At 42.2% G+C, this 20421-nt stretch overlaps 1 protein-coding gene across 1 annotated transcript in view; it reads right to left on the bottom strand.

The window, feature by feature from the left end:
- VAV3 (vav guanine nucleotide exchange factor 3) overlaps positions 1–20421 on the bottom strand; it is a gene marked incomplete at its 5' end in the record, with an annotated part of 390664 nt that overhangs the window by 103746 nt on the left and 266497 nt on the right. The window contains 2 exons of the mRNA XM_082265799.1: positions 4524–4566; positions 14545–14567. Coding sequence (XP_082121925.1) covers positions 4524–4566; positions 14545–14567 — 66 coding nt within the window. The remainder of the gene's footprint in view (positions 1–4523; positions 4567–14544; positions 14568–20421) is intronic.

Raw genomic sequence — 20421 nt, 5'->3', positions numbered from 1 at the left:
GTTGCCCTGGGCCTTGAAGGGCTTGCCCTTGGATTGGTTCCAAAAGGCACGAAAGGACCCCTGATTTGATCTAGGCGCAGAACCCCGCTTGCCACGGAAAGACTTGTTCTTCGGGTTCTGGGGTAGCATAGTGCTCTTGCCCCCCGTGACGCCTTTTACCAGGGTATCCAACGCCTCGCCAAAAAGGCGAGAGCCAGCATAGGGAAAATCAGCAACAGTTTTCCGCGAGGACTGGTCGGCCGACCAGCTCTTCAGCCATATCAGTCGCCGGTTAAGTACCGCGACACTCGAGAGGCGAGCCACCAAGGGGGCCTCATTCAGGACTGCATCAAACAGATACATGACTCCTTAGTGGATCTGGTCCACCATTTCCAGTCGTGCAGGCGGAACCTCATCAGACACTAGGTTGCTTCTAAGCATCTTAATCCAATCAGCCACCGCCTGAGCCACCATAACGGACGCGAAAACGGGTTTGAGCAACGAACCCGCCACCGTATAGGAATGGCGGGCTAGAGACTCCAACCGCCGGTCCGTGGGATCCCGGAAAACCGGGGTATCCTCAGTAGGAACCAAGGTAGCCGTGTTCAGCATGGCCACAGTGTGATCTACCTGTGGAGGCACACACCATCGCGATTCCGTAGCCGGCGCAAAAGGATAAAGCAATTTGAACCGACTAGGTACCAGGAATGAACGTTTTAACGTGCGCCACATTTCATTAACAGTGTAATAAAATTCAGCAGGGCAGGGAAAAACCTGCACAGACTTGCGGGCCCTGTGCGTCCCAAACGAGGACACAACGCCCGGAGGACTGGGCTCATCCTCCAAATGTAAGGTATCCTTAACCGAAATAATTAACTCATCCATGGTCGCCCGTTCTTCAGGTGACCCTGGGGAGGATGTATCAACACCCTCCACTTCAGCCTCCCCCTCAGACCCCGGGGGGTCTAAGGATGAGCGGGACCCTGAAAAGGGCACGCTCGCAGCAGCAGCAGCCATATCCCCATCTGAATCAGAAGAGAGAGACAGCCTGGGCCGTTTTCTCGCAGCCCGTTCAGACATCAGCATCTCCATATTTGCCACTAAAGTCGCAACTACAGCAGCCAGATCAGGTCGCAGCAGGGCCACAGGAGAACTGGGGCCCCCCACTAAAGCTGGAGGAAACTTGCTTTCCTGAGAATCCATGGCTCAAGATAATAAAAAACTACAGTGCAAAAAAGTAGTGTACTGTCCCCTTAAATAGCGCTGCAAGTGCGCAGCCCACCGCTACTGTCACATCTATGAAGACCCCCAAAAGGAGAAAGAAACTGAGCCAGAAGCAGTATACAGAAGAAGACTGAGAGAGATAAACTGCAGAGCCCGCAGATCGTTGCTACCTGTGTCCTTGCTGTCTGAGAGGAAAAGGAAATGCTGCTGGAGGGGGCTGGCTATAAGCCAGACCCCAGGGAAAATGGCTGCCCCATAGGGATGCATAGGAGGCTACGCCAAGATGGCGGACGACATGCGGCCGAACCGATCGTTCTACCGCCCACAAAATGGCGGCGGATGGCGCCAAAATGACCTGTATACTCGCCCCAGAGGGGCCATACACGTGTGCATAGTAAAACATGGCGGACCGTGCAAATTTTACCCCCGCAGCGGTCGCCGCACAACACACTAGTCTGTACCCCCAAACATGCACCTAAGGTGACACAGGGACAGGGACCCCCAGCAAACATACAGATCTGCACAAAGCGAACCCCGCAGGGATCGCACAGGGAGTCACATAGGCACAGACATGGGGACACACAGCAACACAGACTGCCACCCCAGGCAGAGGCCCCACACAGAAAAGTACTTACCTGTACCCGATGGCGTGGGGAGCCTCCATGCACGGATAAACCTCTGTCCTCATCTGACAGGGAGTGCCGTGAGCCAGGGACATGACGCTGCAGCACCGCAGACGAGTCCTGTGAGGTAGCCACCTCACGGCTGCATCCCTGCAGCGAACAGGGATGGGTCGTTCTTAATGCCAGGGCGAACCATAGCTGAACGCTCGATGGCGGGCTGGGGGTCCATCTCACCCTCTGTGCCCTGGAGAACCAGGGCGGCCAGTCCGAATCCCAGCACCGCATGATCCATCTTCATCCGAAGAATAAACTAACACTAAAGCTGACAAAATAAACAGCTAGTATAGTGAGAGAAAACTGACATTTTAAAAGAAAATCAAATAAAAGATTTAGGAAGGCTGAGACTGAAGCCCCAGCACAAGGTAGCCTGACTATTCCTGACGCTAGGCAAATTAAAACTGAGTTGGGAGTGGTGATGCAGGGGGGGTATTGACCGGATGGGACAGCCCCCGTGGGTGTGTATATGCTAATGCCTTTTGTCTTTGGACTAAGTCTATATGCCTAGCTATTCCTACGGATAGGAAGACAATACCCATCAGTGAGGACTTAGAGGTGGCGGCGACTGTCGGAGGACGTAAGAGAAAGGCCTTTTGTGTACATAGAAAAAGTCTTAGATCTTTGAGTTCAGCTGAAAAATGGGGGCAAAAACAAAAATGTTGCATTTATAATTTTGTTCAGTGTACAAATGGTAACTTTATTAGATAAGTAGTAAATATTCTACAACTTTATTGTCTTTATAGCAAGCCACAGTCACACATAACTTTGCTTTTTCGCAGTATAGGGTTAACAATAAAAAAGAGGCAGGGTTAAAACAAAAGAAAAAGATTAAAAATGTAATGCAACATACTGAACTGAAAAACAGAAAATGTCCTTGCAAAGTATCCGATGTCTGGTTAGTTATTACATTTGTTCTCCTTCTGACTGAAAGCTATAGCACTCCCTACACTCCTTGCATTTTAATTAGATGTTAGAGAACGCTTTATCTAGACTAAATCATAGCTGTTTTTTTACTGGTTACTTTTGTGATAATAGATTTGATACGTTATTAAAAATATCCATATAAAGACTGATAATGGGCATTTTATGTTGAGCTTATCCAACTGTGTACATGATTCAGTAAACTGAAAACTCTGTTCTTTCTCATCCTTAGGTCATTTGACCTATGTGCCAGAATTAAGCCAAAAACCTATGGCATCTCTGCATTTTAATATTGGATTTATATTGAAGTAGTTGTAAACCTCAGACATACAATGTGAACAAAGCATATCCTATACTGTGTACTTGTCTCAATTTAGAGCACTAAGTGTCATTTCAGTATGCTGCTTTGTTCCTCGGCTATCAGCACAAATCACTTCTGACAATTTTTCCTGACATCAAGAGAAAAAAGGTGACAGGAGAAGGACCACTAGTTGATTTACAGCCTCAGCTCTGTTCCTGTATGCAGTGTGTTGGTGGGGGGGTTCTGAGTGTAATTTCAGCTCTCCGCCCCCTTTTTTCTGACAGCTCAGACAAGCTGTATCATTTCTAGACTTTGAATAGCTGTAGAGAAAAGAAGACTGCATATAAACAGGTACAACTTATGTAGGAGGATTTGTTTCAACTCTGTGTATCATCTGATGCTAGTCACTTCACTGGGTATATTAACTTTCACACTGGGACGTGAATTTGCTTAAGTTCTTGGTTAAGCTCCAACAATTTATCCCGTGGTCCCGTGAGAGTGTCCTTACTGCAGAGTGAGGCACCCTCTGTGGACAGAAGAATAAAAGATAGTTGCAAGAGCTTAGCCATAAAGTCAGAAACAAATGGCGCTTTTCCACTTGGTTCGGCTCGCTTTTGTGCTTTTCCACTGCTCTTACCGCATGGTAAGGTGTAGGAACAGTTCGGTATGGTACAGCGGCGCTTTTCCACTGCATGGAACCGAACGGTACGGCTCTCAAAAACAGTACTACCTCGATTGTGGTTCCAAGAGGTACCATACCCGGTACCATATCCGGCAATTCTTTTGCATGCAGTCACTACTAGCCACTGATTGGTCAGAGAATTGTTGTTATCCCACCCACTTAACTTTAGTACTACTTTAGTGGAAAAGCAAACCGTACCGTGCCGAACCGTTCCAACACCGTACCATGCGGTACCAGCAGTGGAAAAGCAAACCGGGCCAAGCAGGGCCGAGTAGAGCCGAGCCGGTACTTGCAGTGGAAAAGTGCCAAAAGTGAATCTATTTATAATGGAGAGTGGATCTCAGTATGCCCCTCCAATTGACACCACAATGTTTACTGCACATTGCGCTGTTTTTTTATGGTGGTTCGATCGATCAACTTGGGTACAACCAGCCTGCCAGATTTTACATGCGATTATTGCAGGCTGCTGTTATAGCCGCTAGCAATATTCACTGTCTTCTCCCAGCAGGGACAGCTTTTGCATATTGTGTACATAGTTACCATTTACTATTTCTTTACAGTTTGTAGAAAAATGCCTTGACAGAATAATGTTATTACACTCAACTTTGGAGCTGGGCTGGCAAACTTTTAGAGAGTCAACTTTGGCAGTGCATCTGGATAGTAAAGATTCACGTTAAACTGTTTTTCAGTACATAAATTACAGCCTGGTATAAAAAGACCATTTTCTAGAACCAACCTGAATCTGAGGGTCTTATTGTCCTCCGAGTCCCATTTTCTTTCTATTAAAAATGGAAGGGTAGAAAGTCAGTTCATTTATAAGCTATTCATTTCCACTGATACCAAGAATCCTCAAAAATAATCTAGCTGTACAGCATCAACTACTTGAAAGATGTATACTTAGAATTATGTTGACACTTTGTAACCTTTCTACAAAATCAAGTTATGTGTATATGCAGGTGCCAGGTTGCTCAAGGGTTACTCCACTAAATAAAAAATACATGGCATGTACGGGTGACATAATATAACAAAGGAAACACAGGTTGGATTTTACTAATGCGAATACACCAAATTTTTGTTAGCTGACCTCTGATTAGTTCTGAAGCTGCAACCCTAGGCAAAGTCCTTTTTTTTTTGTCCACGTTTATACAAAAACTGTTAACTAATAAAGATCAGAAACAAAAATATATTGATACTTGAGAGGAGGGTGCTCTAAAGAAGAAGTCTGGAAATGTAATAAAACAAAAGCATACATATCTACCTACCTGTCCCCTGACATCTGTAATAACCTGACCACTGATCGTTCGGTTCTCAGACTTCACTGAGCAGAGAGCAGTGACGTTCAGTCACTATGAAGAGGGCTGGAGCAGCTGGCTCAGGCTCCCAGTGGCAAGCTGACAGGTGGAGCCAGCTGCCTGCAAGGCATCCAGGTGGACCTTGACATTATTGTCAGGATACCGCTAGAGTCTGAAGTGGGTCAGTGATGTCAGCCAACAGTGGGCTTTAGATGCACTATCAGTTAACCCATTGTCAACAGATTCTGAGTCACAGGAGAGCACAACCAAGTGCATCCCTGTGACCCACATGAGGAGTATGGCCAAAAGTTCTTTGCCCATTTTTCTCTTTTAATATTAGAATAAAATTACCGATAATGTTTAAAACAGATCTAAACCAAACAGGAATGGTATTTAGCTTGTCAAAGCTCTGTGTATAATATACAACTATATATTTTTTCAGAATACAGTAATCGCGGGGGTTACGTTCCGGACCCACCCGTGAAAAGTGAAAATCTGCTAAATAGAAATACCCTATTTAAATACACTCTAGGCATGTTTTTATAGCTTTCACTGTACTTTTAAAAGCATTGTAAAGTCTTTAAACACACTTTTAAAACAATAGAAGCACATTAATAAAAAAGATACTGAGAGAAAGAGCAAGAGCAATGGAAAACACAAAAATATTTAATTAACAGTGATTTAATTAGTAAAATAATATTAATAGGTCTTACAGAAAAAAGCCGCAAAATACTGGGACTGCAAAAACTGAACCGCGATATAACGGGGGTTTACTGTATTCTGTTTTCAAAATTGGCATCCATCTCGGGTGCTATTGTTATCCTCCAGCCTTTTTCAGCCACTTCCTGCCCACAGGCACTTGCTCTGTTGATGGCTACACATCATTGCTCAGGTCCAGCATCCTGACAGTGACAAAAGTGGACTATGCCAAGATAATGTGTGCGAGCATAGCTGGGAATCTTAGGACAAGTTGAGCCTATTTGGGAGAGAGTTGTCACCCAATAACAAGAAAAGGAGGGATTCCCCTGTCAACACTGCCTGTGATCGGGGAATCAACCTGTGGTTGCAGGAAAGAAATTTGAAATTTGCTCCATCTATGGCTGGCCTTAAGGACAATAAACAAGTAAAAATTTAGTAGAACTATAGGCAAAACAATTTATTTTTCTTTTGGATAGAGCAAGGGAAGGTTATAACTCCTGTCAGATATTTTTTTTTTTTTTGCCATCTGTGTCCCGTTGCAGAGATTTCCCTTCACTTCCTGTCCCATAGCCAAACAGGAAGTGAAAGGAAATCCCTGCAAATTAAGGGAATTCCTTGTGGACCCCCAGGTCACCAGAACTAGTGTCCCCATTGGAAGATTTCCCCTCTATTATTTGTCTGGGGACAACTCAAAATTTAGGATTTTCTCTTACTTTCACTTTTAATGATAAAGGTAAATAGACAAATAGAGAGAGTGAATCTCCCTAATGGGGGCACAGACAGCTAGAAATATTACTACATGTTCTAATCCCTCTTTACTCTCACTCAATCTAGAAACTAAAAAAGTTTTGCCTTTATACTATAATGACAAAAACAACAACCTGGAGCTGGACTTTAGCTTGATTTTGATGACAGGTCAAAAGTATTTAAAGCGTAACTCCACTTTTGTTGAGAAAAAAACATTCCCCTCTGGATGATCTCTGTTCATTACAGGGATTTTAACAAATTTTGTTGCACATTCCTACCTTTTTTTATTCTGAAGGAATCATTGTTTATTTCTCAGTGCCTCTGTGCTGAGTGGGTCTAATGGGAGTAGTTTCATAATTATCTATCAGCTGTGGCAGCTGCAGTACTCTAATGAGGAAAATTGCTGGGCCTGCATCCCTTTAGAAGTGCTCCTATTGGGAGTATCTCACCAAAAATGACATTTTTGTTGCAGGGGATGCCAGAAATCTGACTTGTATCTTAGGCAGACTTCTGGGAACATTAGTGAGCCAATCACACAAGCAGGAAATGATGTTTCTGGGGTGTGGTCAGTATACATTCTGTGTACAGAACACCTCCAGGTAGCCATATTGCATTGCAATTTCAGAAAATACAACAGCTGCAGATTGAGAAGGCAAGGTAATTTTTAAATAACATTCAATTACAATATGATTTGTGTTGTAATTGTATATTGTTTTTTCTTTATTTGCTATTTTTTTCTTTTACACGAAAGTGGAGTTAACCTTTAAGATTTAAGACCCCCAGTATTCCACCTTCACTTTTCATAAGTTTAGTTTTTGTAATGATAACACTTTTACACATTTATAGTGCCTATTACATAAAATATGTTGTAATATAGGAAAACCTCAATTAGTAGTCTATGGACTTAGACTTTCTTAGATAAAAGAAGTTGTATGTTTTGCAATATTTTCTTGTGTACACTGTAAATGTGTAAATAGTGTCAATGTCGATGAAGTGAATATGCTGTTCCTGTCTGTTGCCCAAGGGTGTATTTCTACACATTAACAACAGAAGTCAATGAGTGGATGTCAGAAGCATGAATACCATAAAGAACACCCTGAGGAGGAGGCTTGTCTGTCATGTAAAGCTGGCCATACAAGGAAAATATTTCATAAGAAGGCTCAACACAGATTCCCTATATATACATTATCGGTATAACTAAGAAACCAAATAAAAGTAATATATTTTGTGGTTATTTAACATGACGGTTGGTCATTGTTTAACATTTGAACATTAGCAGATATCTTTCAGATGGTCGTTGAATATGGCCATCTGAAAAGGATGGCTTCCTAATAAGCTGTAATATCATTCAAGACCCATACCTCACCTTCTGATCAATCACTACTTATTCTTTCTGCATCTAAAATGTTACAATTGTCATTCATTTTATCCAATCTGGATGGACTGTATCAGACTCCTTATAATGATAAGCTTGCATTTGTAAGAAAGAAAGAGGTGAGTACAATGCCAGCAAGTATCATGGCAGGTTCCTGGGCTCTAATGACTTGCTTGGTAAAGAGCAGAAATCTCCTCTGTTATTTCCAGGGTGATATCTGTCCATTTATAGCCATCTAAAGGCAGCATTATAATGACTGAGGCTATCTCCTAAAGCAGAACCTTAACAAAAAATACAAAATTTGCAAGCAGGAAGGTTTTTTGTTACTGAAGAAGAGAAATTCTTGGTTTGATTTACAAACGGCAAATAGGCGGTTCATTTTGCAATGGAATGTTTTCCAAAAATGTTACTAAATCCACAATATAAAAACCTTTCAATAAATGCTGTATTACATGCTGTTCATACTCTGCTAATGTCCCTAATTCAGCTAGGGATTTTGTAGCTGTAGTGGCAACCCTGCACATGCTCAGTTTTCAGTGAGTTACTATGCTAAGCATTTCCTCCCTATCACATCTCAGCAGCAAATGTGACTATAGAGTCACACATGTGGGAGTATACACAGTGGTAAATAACAACCCACTCCCTCCCTCCTCCTCCATGCCCACTAACTAGCTGAACGCAATGGGGTTGGGATATTACATGTAGATTAATGGTGGCTTCACCTTCCTGTTATTGTAAGACATAGGCTGGAGGGGCGTGACACAGGCAGAAATCCGCCCACATCATGTTTTTTCCACAAAATAATAAAGATTTGATTTCAAATATATATTTGTAAGCCAATTTAAAACAATTTTTTAATGTTATTTATTTATTTTTACTCTGCATTCCAAAGTCTGTTTTTTTTTGTTTTTTGAACATGTGACCAGGAGCAGAGGACTAGAAGCTCCTCCTGCTTATGTTTCCCTGCAGACAGGCTGGGAAAGTTCCGGGTCATGTGACAGTTTTATATCAAATGGGGAAAAGAAAATTTTTTTTTTGTTTTTTATTAAAAAAATTACAGTGTCATCATTTACATACAGAAATACAAGGGACAATGTAAATTAGACAGTGTGTGTTTAGTATCACTTTAACTTGAACACAGTGAAAATTCCCTTTGAAAAGTATATACATGCAAGAAAAAAAAAAAAATATATATATATATATATATATATATATATATATATATATACTGTATATATTTGCTTGCACATTATTGAATGATGAAAGTCAGCATAGCTTCATCTAATTCACTAAGCTCATTCTCTTAAAAAGTGAACCGCCTTTTTGCCTTTATCATATCAACCCCACTATGTCTGTTCTGCAATAGGATTTTCTCACCTTCCTCCTTACAAACTACTTCACAGTGTACACTGTACAATAACAGCTTCTGCCAGGATGAATTAAAGAGGAGTTCCGCCTGGAGAAAAAAAAAAAATAAAACTCAGCAGCTACAAATACTGTAGCTGCTGACTTTTAATAGATAGACACTTACCTGTCCAGGGAGCCGGCGATGCCAGCACCCCATGCGATTTTCAGATCGGCTGCCAGGTGCTGCCGTTGCCATTCTTTCTATGGGAAACCAGCAATGAAGCCTTTTGGCTTCACAGCTGGTTCCCTACTGTGCATTCTCATAGGCTCAGCAGTGGGGGAAGGAGAAGGAGGATGGAACTTCTGGTGGACGGTGCCACAGTGCTGTCCACCGAAAGTAGGGAAGGGTACTTGTCAAAAAACAGGTACCGGTTCCCCCCTCCCCGTGAAAAGTGCCAAATGTGGCACCAGAGGGGGGGGGAGCAAATGAGCGGAAGTTCCCCTTTTGGGTGGAACTCCGCTTTAACTCTAGTGCACATGTGCAGGAAATACATCATCTTATCCTGGCCAACCAAGATCTCCAAAAGTTGTGAACCTGGAAGAAGACCAAGTGAAGATGTCATTCTGACAAAGAAAATTGCGGAAGTTGCCTCACTGGAGTGGAGGACAGTATGTTCAGACTTTTGTTCTGCCTTAAAACAATTCTTATCAATAAATGATTTTATAAAAATAATGAGCTTTCAAGAAACCTATTTTAGCACTAGTGCTGTGAGCCGTAGGGGGGGATTTACTAAAAGTGGTGCACACAGAACCTGGTGCAGCTGTGCATAGTAACCAATCAGCTTCTATGAGGGGTTGCTGGTGCCTCAGACCAGATAGAGTGGGACTTTATGGGCAAGTAAAGGTGTATAAGATGAGGTAATGAGCATTGACAGAAAATTTTGGATAACAAACGATGTTATAAGAAGATATTACCCATTATGGTGGAGTCATACAAGGAAGACTTCTACAAAAAAATTGATGGAGCATTGAACCAAGGGATCATTTCAAAAACACTGTGGCAATTTATGAGGACTAAACATGCAAGAACCCCGACGTTCTATGCACTACCCAAAATTCATAAGAACAGGAATAACCCACCAGGTAGGCCTATAATATCAGGTAATGGCAATCTCACCGAAAATACCAGCAAAGTTATTGACGCCTACTTAAGGCCACATGTAACCAAATTACCCTCATACACAAGAGATACGGTACACCTCCTCCAGATCATTGATGGTATTACCATACCCAATGAAGCGTTTCTCATCACAATTGATGTAGAAGCGTTATACAACAACATACCGCATAAAAAGGGAATGGAAGTAATTAAAAAAACCCTGGAGGAACAAAGTGGACACGATACAAAGTTCAATGATTTCATTGTTATGATGCTGGATTACATTTTAAACAACAATTTCTTCATCTTTAATGGTAGCTACTACTTGCAGATATGTGGGGTAGCAATGGGCACAAGTTGTGCCCCCTCCTATGCCAATACATACTTAGGGGCCTGGGAACAGGACTTCCTCGCTAAAGAAGAAAATAGAGCCTTTGCCAATAATATCATCTTATGGCAAAGGTTCATAGATGATATATTCATTATATGGACAGGACCAGAAAGTATGATCCAAGAATGCCTACAATCAATGAACAAAAACGAGTATAATATGTTTTTTACCCTTAACTATGATAAAGAAAAAATCTCCTTTCTGGACACCTGGATCATCAAAGGTGAAGACGGACTCTTAAAGACAACTCTATATAGGAAGGAGACAGCAGGCAATTCCATTCTGCACGCGTCAAGCTTCCACCCGACCCCATTGAAGAACGCTATTCCATACAGCCAGTTTCTTAGGCTTAAAAGAAACTGCACACTTGAACAAGATTTTCAAAGAGAGGCTGACATCCTCACCACAAGGCTATTAAAAAGAGGTTACACTAAGACGACACTCAGAAAAACCTTCAACAGAGTCAAGAAGCAGGAAAGACACAATATTTTGTTCAAGAATAAAAACACCAATAAAATCAAAGAACAAGAAAATAAAACTCGGATAATTATGAGGTTTACAAACGACCACCAAAAAATACGGAAAATCATCTCTAAACATTGGTTGATTCTAAAAGAAGACCCCGTGGTCAAACCATTCATAACAGAAAATCCACAAATTACATTCCGCAAAGCAGGATCAATGAAGCAAGCACTCACACACAGTGAGTACAAGGAAACGAGAAAAGACCCCTGTAAACACATGGGCACTTTCCCATGCGGAAATTGTGGACAATGTGGTGTTATACAGAAATGTGTCAATACAATACTCCCTAATGGGGAGTCTTTCAAACCCCGACACTATACTAACTGCAGGACTAGAGGAGTCGTCTACCTCATGCGGTGTCAATGTGGGTCCTACTATGTAGGAAAGACCAAACAGGAATTTGGCAAACGAGTAAACCAACACATTAACAGCATGCAATTATGCAACTTCTATGTACCCCTTGGGAGGCATGTCGCCCATGAACACAAAAACCGAATGCCTAAAGTTACCTTTATGGCACTCGAAAGAATTCATATACCACATCGTGGGGGGGATTGGAATAAGAAATTACTTCAGATGGAAATGAGGTGGATTAGACGCCTCCACGCCACAAAACCTCCTGGCTTGAATGAAAATGAAAGTTTCCGCCCATTTCTTGAAGGTTTCGCTTCGGGCAAGACAGATTAATCAGCCTATCCATCTATCTCAAGATCTTCAGTATTGTGATTGTGAAATATCTATATGACTTTAGATACACACAATTAACAAATCCCCCTTCCCCTCCTCTTTCTTTTTTCCTGAGTATATAGTGTTGAAAACAGCACACCAGACTAATACTGCTTTTAGATTAGTGTCTAGGAACCCGATTACATAGGGACATGACCCGGGGGCGATCTGTAGTCCGACGATCAGGGCTGTCCCTCCTTAACCCACGGCTACCCATGGTGGACTTATATTTAATACTGCTGTTAAATATATTTAATTTATTTCATTCCATAAAGATCTTTTCTATAACACATTATTTTTTGAATCCAATTTGATGACCAATGTATATCGTTGTATAAATTATAACATGTACTGTAAAGACAAGGGTGTGTGCCAAAATTCCGCAGATCAGTCCAGGTATACCGCACAGTCACACCCGGCACGGTAACCCCTACCGCTGTAGGGGACTATCAGGACCAACCTATCCCCTCGGGGAGAAGATGGTTCCTCTTTCTGTGTCGGCGGCCAAAAACGGCGTCCCCAGCAACGGGGTTGCAGCCTGCGCGCGCATCCAGCTCACGCAGGCGCAGACAATGGTGCCTACGTCACGCCGTTACGGAGCCCGTCTACGTGCAATGCGCAATGCGCATGCGCGAAGGGCTTCATAAGGCCGGGGAACGCCAGGTAATCCTCACTTCCTTCCAGCGGAGGGGAGAGGACGTACCTACCATACTGCGCCAGCCAAAAGGACTACTCCATGTAAGTTTAACGGACTGAAAAGCCCTCACTACTAATCCTTTTCAATAAACTTGGCACTAAAAAGTCACTTTTAAAACCTCTGTATTATACCACCTCAGAAAGCCGTTTAAGCACTGTTTAAGTCACAAGCACTTATGAAATTCTGGTCGTTTTTTGGATATTTACCGGACAGCTCTGTCTGGATTTATATCACATACAATATCATTTATTACTCTAGATCTGAGCCCAAAAAAGAGGGGAATTTACCCCCTGGACTCTGGAGAAAATAACCTCCCACCAGTGCATCCAAACTGTAAGTGAAGGAATACACATATATAAAACATATGATTACATGATTCATCTGAAATATATATATATATACTAAGATACAATTACAATCCTAGGCCCTGCACTATACGATTCCCGCTGTGACTGTAAACGGATACAGGGGCCTCTGCGCGGAAGTAATGGCTGCACCCATGTATGTAATTTTCAAGCTTTATGTTCAAATACTAAGATTCATCTTAAGAATTGTTCTAAAAATCCTTACATATTATACCTTGTATTACCTTTATAGACTACTGACTGAGTGATTGAACGCTTTGAGAAAGGCTTACATGAGAGCCGAAACGCGTCAGCTATTTAGGATTTTTTCTAGGACCATGTCCCAATCAACATTCAAGGGACAACGAAAAAATCCACTGGTTTAGTCACCCAATAACACTATTGTCACTGATTCCACGGAATCATCTTTTTCTTCCTCACACTTGGGCCTCTATCCCAAGCACTACTGTCACCCAAATGCTTGTTGCATTTATTATCGGTATTTTCAGATTAAATACTATTGTATTTTAATATTTTTCTACTTTATTTTGAGTGTCAATGCTCATTACCTCATCTTATACACCTTTACTTGCCCATAAAGTCCCACTCTATCTGGTCTGAGGCACCAGCAACCCCTCATACATTATACATATAGGGACGGTGGCAGAACCTACTAGAATATATGTGTTCAAAAGAAACCTCCCCCCCTCTTTAACCAATCAGCTTCTAACTCCAGCTTGTTCAATGAAGCTTTGACAATAAGCCCCCGTTCACATTGGCACGTTTTGACTTGTGATTTGACATGCCAAATCGCATTTTAAATCACAGCCAATTGCCGGGATTGGGAGAGTCCCAATCGGTGCGACGCTGACTTTGCGGTGCCCCACCGATTTCCAAAAGTAGTTTCTGCACTAATTTTGGCGACTTCGGGGGCAATTTCAATAGACATCTGTGCATGAAGCTGCACAGATGTCTTTGAAGTTGTCCCCGAAGTCGGATTGAAATGTAGCTTTCAAATGGTGCAAGTTCAGATTTCAAAGCCGCGTTCACTGTGAACGAGGGCTAAAACCTAGAAGCTGATTGGTTGCTATGCAGAGCTGCACCAGACTCTGTGTATACCAGTTTTTGTAAATTTCCCCCAAGTTGCAATATTGCTTAAAGAAGTTCTTAAAGCCCAATTAAAGGGATCTTATGTCGTTTTTAGCACTTCTTTGAGTTTGATGATTCAGGGCCATCTAGGATTTATTTCTATGACATTATACAGGAAGTAAAATAATGTAGTTACACGGCACATTTGATAGGTATTTTGAATGCAAATAAATCAACAGTCACTTGATTTTTTGACATTTCCCCCATACGGTTCTGTAAAAAAAAACTCTACAATTGCCATTTATACAGCACATGCTGGTATGTTGTTATACAAAGGATACTATAAAGATATTAAAACTAACCTACCCCATGCTTCAGCGTCCCGGAGTCTGGAAGAAAATTGAAAATCGGCATTACAGGTGGAAAGATAAGAAAGAGCTGCAACTGTGTACAGAAAGCACAGTGTTCCTGATCTGGGTGTTTTCAGTGATTGTAAAGGGATAAGGGGCGGTCGCATACCTGTAACTGCTGCTCTCTCCTGCTGTCAGGTAACGAGTGTATTCTGACAGGCTTATTTATCATGCTGCCTGTAATACAAACCTATGGCATACTGCGACTACGAAAGCTGGAAAGGGCACCCAGGGAAATATCACTGAGGCTAAAAACAAATGCAACACTGATGCATACAAAAAAAAGACATCTGTGCCCTGTACATATATTTTATAAAACTAATAACCATCTCTTAGTGCACTGAAAAGCTTAATGGGGGCTAATGCACTTCAAATGCAAAATACCACTAAGTAATAATAAATTGCTTTTTGATACAGTTATACATTAGGCTTATTTTGCAGGAAGTATTTAATAACGGTCTTTATTCATTTCTACGGAATTTTTCAGTTCACCTACAAAGTAACATAAAAATTAAAAAAGAAATAAGAACAGGCTGGCTAAGTATTATAAATGTAATACAAAATCATCTATTCTTCAGTTTAAAGCCTAAAGCCGGACATAGATGGATTGAAATGTGTCTGCTACAGCAAGGTCAAATGTCGATCTCTCAGTAGCCCGCCCTGTTCACCAGAAGTCAATCGTTAGATCAACTTTTGTCCAACAGACACGCTGGAAAACTTTTGCTGATCAGTGGCTGCAGCGACTGATCAGTGTATTCGGAGAGCAGCAGGAACCTCTGCCAGAAAACAATGTCCCAGCGAGGTGGGGGATTCCTCCATCCACTTTGCTAGTGTGGATTGAGGAATCTTGCTGAATGAAAAAAAATATGCCCAGTATAAAGCGTTTGTTACCCCAATACTTCATATTCCTCATAAGCGCCTGCTGTAGCATGTACTTGTATGAAAAATATCCTGTATTCTACTAGGGATCGACCGATTATCATCAAAGCCGATATATCGAGGGCCAATCTGCACTTTCCCCGATATATCGCAATCGGCCACCAAGGTGACAACCGATGTGGCTGAGAAGCCGCTCAGCTGTCATTACAAGGAGCGGGAGGGGACTCCCCCCCCCCTCCCTCCCGCCACCTTCCGCGGCTCGCCCGGGTCTCCCATCCCACCGGGAGACCCGGGCATCCAGCCTGCATGGCCGCCGAAGACCCGATCAAAGCCGCATTCTGATCAGGTCTCCATGCAAAAACCCGGAAGTGATGTCATGACCACTGGCGCACTGATTCAAAAAATGACAGCATTCAAAACAGCCAATCTTGGCGTTTTGAATGCTTTTAAGTGCAGAGCAGGGGTTTGGGGTCTTTTAGACCCCCAGATCCCTCCACAAGAATACCTGTCAAAGAAAAAAAATCAGACATGTCCTGACACCCCGACTGCACAGCCATTCAAGGGAAGCTCACTGTGCTGCTGCTTCTCCTCCCTCCAGTTATTATGCAACTGAGAACTGAGGGAATGTGATCACTTATAAAAAAAGGAAAAAAAAAATATTTTTTAAGTTTTTTTTATATCTATACAAAAATGTTTTGCCTTTCATTTCTATTTTAAACTGATTCACAAGGTGATCGTTTACAATTACTTCAGGTTTACCTAACAAAATACAAAAAAAGCATGTAAAGTAAGGGACATTACTTACCTTCAGTGTGATGTGTCCCTTATGCTTCTGTCTTTTGGTTCCATTGTAATCTTCATCCTCTGATGAATCTTCCGGTACAGAGGGGGTCATTTTTTTATTTGTAAACTTAGGCTTAAGGCTAGGTTCACACTGTGTGCGGTTGCGGCTCACAGAAGGGGGTCCGATGCGTCCCTGTTTTTCATTTCAGGGACAAATTTGACCCAAATTTGTTTGCCTGAATTCGGACCTGAGACGCACAGGACCCTTGTGCAATGCCCTCCATGACTGCCCTGGAGATGTGTGAATCGACTCCATTGAAAGCTGGTCACACTCTCCTGTCATGTGAATTGAATGCGGGGAAACCTGCATCCAATTCCCATCAGTGTGAACCCGGCCTCAAAGCTGAACTTCAAGAAAAAGTAAAAGTCCTTCTTTCCAGTGGGGCTGCACCTGCACTGCAATGGTTTACTGCTTGTTTAGGTCTAGGAGACCGGGTAAAGTAGTTTTACTTACCTTAACCTCTGCTCCTGCAGGCTTCTCTGCACTGCTAGACCAGTCCCCACAGCTAAGGCAGTTATGGCTATGAAGGCCAGTTATAGGTGGGGGCAGAGGCCATTTTCTTTGTTGTTCATGTATACTGGTGAGCGGACACACTAGATGCCTTTGCTGTTGTGCTATTGGCTGGGTATCTATTGTGCCCCCAAGTACCTTTAGGAGGGTTGGGCCACCTCCACGCTCTCCTGCCCCCTATCTATTCATTAGCTTGCATGTGCTTCCACTGTGGAGACTCTCATAAATTTACAGGAGTTAGGACTGCAGGTAATACAGGTTGCCCTGCAGCTTACACATGTGTTTGCAAATGTGTGCTAACTAAGCCCCTGTTTTGACGCAAACTGTTAGACAGGTTAATTTGGTTGGTAAGCAAACTGGTTAGCAAATTGAACTGGAAAAATGTTATCTGTATTTTTCTCATGTGCGTTGCCCTTCCATGTGTTCTTTGCTATGAAGGCCAGTTATAGGTGGGGGCAGAGGCCATTTTCTTTGTTGTTAATTTATACTGGTAAGTGGACACACTGGATGCCTTTGCTGTTGTACTATTGGCTGGGCATCCATTATGCCCCCAAGTATCTTTAGGAGGGTTGGACCACCTCCAGGCTCACCTGCCCCCTATCTATCCATTAGCTTGCATGTGCTTCCACCGTGGAGACTCTCATAAATTTACAGGAGTTAGGACTGCAGGTAATACAGGGTGCTGTGGAGTGGCCCTGCAGCTTACACATGTGTTTGCAAATGTGTGCTAACTAAGCCCCTGTTTTGACGCAAACTGTTAGACAGGTTAATTTGGTTGGTAAGCAAACTGGTTAGCAAATTGAACTGGGAAATTTTTATCTGTATTTGTCTAAAGTAGCTTTACTTACCTTAACCTTTGCTCCTGCAGGCTTCTCTGCACTGCTAGACCAGTCCCTGCAGCCTCTTCTCCCCTGCACTCCAAAGGACAGATGCTCCTGATGTCATTAAGACAGATACAGGGATTATAGCCCTGCATTGCACATGGGGACACCAAGGGACAGTTCACTATTGAAGCTAGGGCTGAATGATAGTCGATGTGCTATCGACTATCGTGCAGCAGGGGTGGGCGATATTCGCATCGCCGCGGATGCAATATTAATTAGGCAGGGAGAAGTCGGTCGGGACTCGGGGGAGGACTCACAGTTCACCCGCAGCGGTGAGCAGTGCGCTGTGAGTAGCTGCACAGCTAACCAATCACGCGTGCCTGCACACCTGATTGGTTCGCTCTGTGCCGCTACTCACAGCGTGATTGATTCGCTGTGCCGCCGATCAAGAGAACAAGCTGCAGGGCGGCAGACTCCACTGAACGTGTGGGCTGGACGGATGATTGTCGAGTCAGACTGAGGCTGTGTTTTTCTACCGGCTCCTCTCCTACCACCACTGTGAGTCCCGAGAGTGACTGTGCCTAATCCAGATTGTCATCCACAGTACACTGACTGTCACTGAGTGTCAATAGTGCTGCCTGATATAGTTATATACCATTTTTAACCCTGGCCAGCCCTGGCTGTATCTGACTGCAATTATAATTGCAATACTCCATGTCCATGATTTCCATCCCAGCATCCCTACAGTAACATTAACCCTGGCTGTCCCAGTGCAGTATAACACAATCAGAAGAAGGCTGCTGCAATACTCATCCCATCCCTACAGTAACATTAACCCTGGCTGTCCCAGCTGGTAATTGTTGACTTTAGCCTGGATTGACGGCTCTCTCAATATCGCAATATATATCGTTGAAAAAAAAAATATCGCAATGTACTTTTTTTCCAATATCGTGCAGCCCTAACTGAAGCACAGTGGATCTCTGTTTGCCATGGGAGTGGAGGATCAAGTAAGTTAAAGTAAATATTTAGAGTCTCCTAGACAAGCCGTTAACCATTGCAGTGACGGAGGACTTTTATTTTTTCAGGAGTTGGGCTTTAAAGAAACATTCTAGTTAAAATAAAGCCCCTATGTTATATATGCTGCCTTCTTGTGTTTTTTTACTGCCAGTGCTTGTGTTTGCAGTGACCTCTGTGCTGTATACTTCTACCTACCCAAAGTCAGCTTACAGTATACAGAGTTCAAGCATGCTTACAGTAAACATGACCCTACCATATATTCATAGAGGAGATATGTATGATATGATGATGTGCCTTGACTCTAGGGCTGAAACAACTAATCGATTAATCGATTATAATCGTCAACTAATCGATTATGAAAATAGTTGTAAACTATTTTTGTAATCGATTAATCGTCAGCCGATTAGTTGTCCTTCATACAGAATGCATTATTTGTTTACATATCAGAAAATACAGTGCAACACACATACAGCTCAGTAAACCATCCATACATGTCAGTAGATGACAGAGAACTTGTGAATGTGTGAGGAGCAATGCCTCATGGGAAATGTAGTCCTGGGCAAGAGAAAGAACCAAGTGATTCTAAAGGCAGAGGTTTTTTAACCTTGCTATAGGGACACTCTGTACAGTACTATACTTTGCTGCTTCCTATAGGGGCACTTTGAAGGCAGAAGGGGCTGGAAGTGCCATGGGGGGGGGCGCAGAAGAGGAAAATCAGTGCTGCTCTGTGAAAAATCATTACACAGAGAGGATAAGTATGACAAGATTGTTGTTAAAAAGAAAAGAATCCAACGTTTACAATCACTGTAAGGGCTCTGTGCTGGGAAGATCAGCATCTGAACCCAGAGAAGGTGGAGGCCGATAGACTAGAGGGTGATATAAGGCATTACAATTACATTTAAAGTAAAAGTTTATTAGTATTGTGCATTATATTTAAAATTATTATATCCATGGAAAAAAAAAAGTTTCAGCTTTTAGTACTACTTTAACATATAAATGTTATTTTTCCCCCTCCACCCTTCATATACCTTCATGTCTGACTCCCAGTTAAAATATCCGGCATATCCGACTTCTAGGCATATTTTTTTTATATACATACACATGAAAAAAAAAAAGCATGCTGCTGCTACTAAAGGTCTTCTGCTTCCCATACATGTATTGGATTTTTGGACAAAAATATTTGAATGTTTTTAAAAATTTTCTAAAAAAAATTTAGTTTGTGTATTACCAGCATAAGTGACAGCAGGCACAGGGAGCTTGTATCAAACTACCTGCCTATTAATAAGGGAGTCTATCATGATTATATACAAATCCGGTCTGAAAATTTGCAAAACAGTGTTTTAGGTCTTTTAAAAATATTGATCTCGGAGTCTGATATGTACCACATTTAAACCTCTAATAATACATAGATCTGTTTCAGAGTGGATTAAATATCCAACTATATAGCTGGATATTTATATTTACCACTTCATATAGATATTCAAGAATACTAACTAAATTATACACTTTTTTTTTAGGTTTTTATCCGATTAGTCGATTAATCGAAGCAATAATCGGCCAACTAATCGATTATGAAAATAATCGTTAGTTGCAGCCCTACTTGACTCCTCTCCCTATCTCAGCAGACACTGCACTTCTAGTGTCAGTTTGATTTGACATTTCCACTCATACACATAGAATGACCAGCTTGTAGGAGGATTGTAGGTAATTCTAGATAACAATTAGCGTCCTAATTCTCTGCTCTCTCTGTCCACAATCG

The sequence above is a fragment of the Pelophylax lessonae genome, assembly GCF_965119305.1.
Source record: "Pelophylax lessonae genome assembly, chromosome: 8".
Classification (NCBI taxonomy): Eukaryota; Metazoa; Chordata; class Amphibia; order Anura; family Ranidae; genus Pelophylax; species Pelophylax lessonae.
This window is presented reverse-complemented; position numbering and strand designations above follow the sequence as displayed.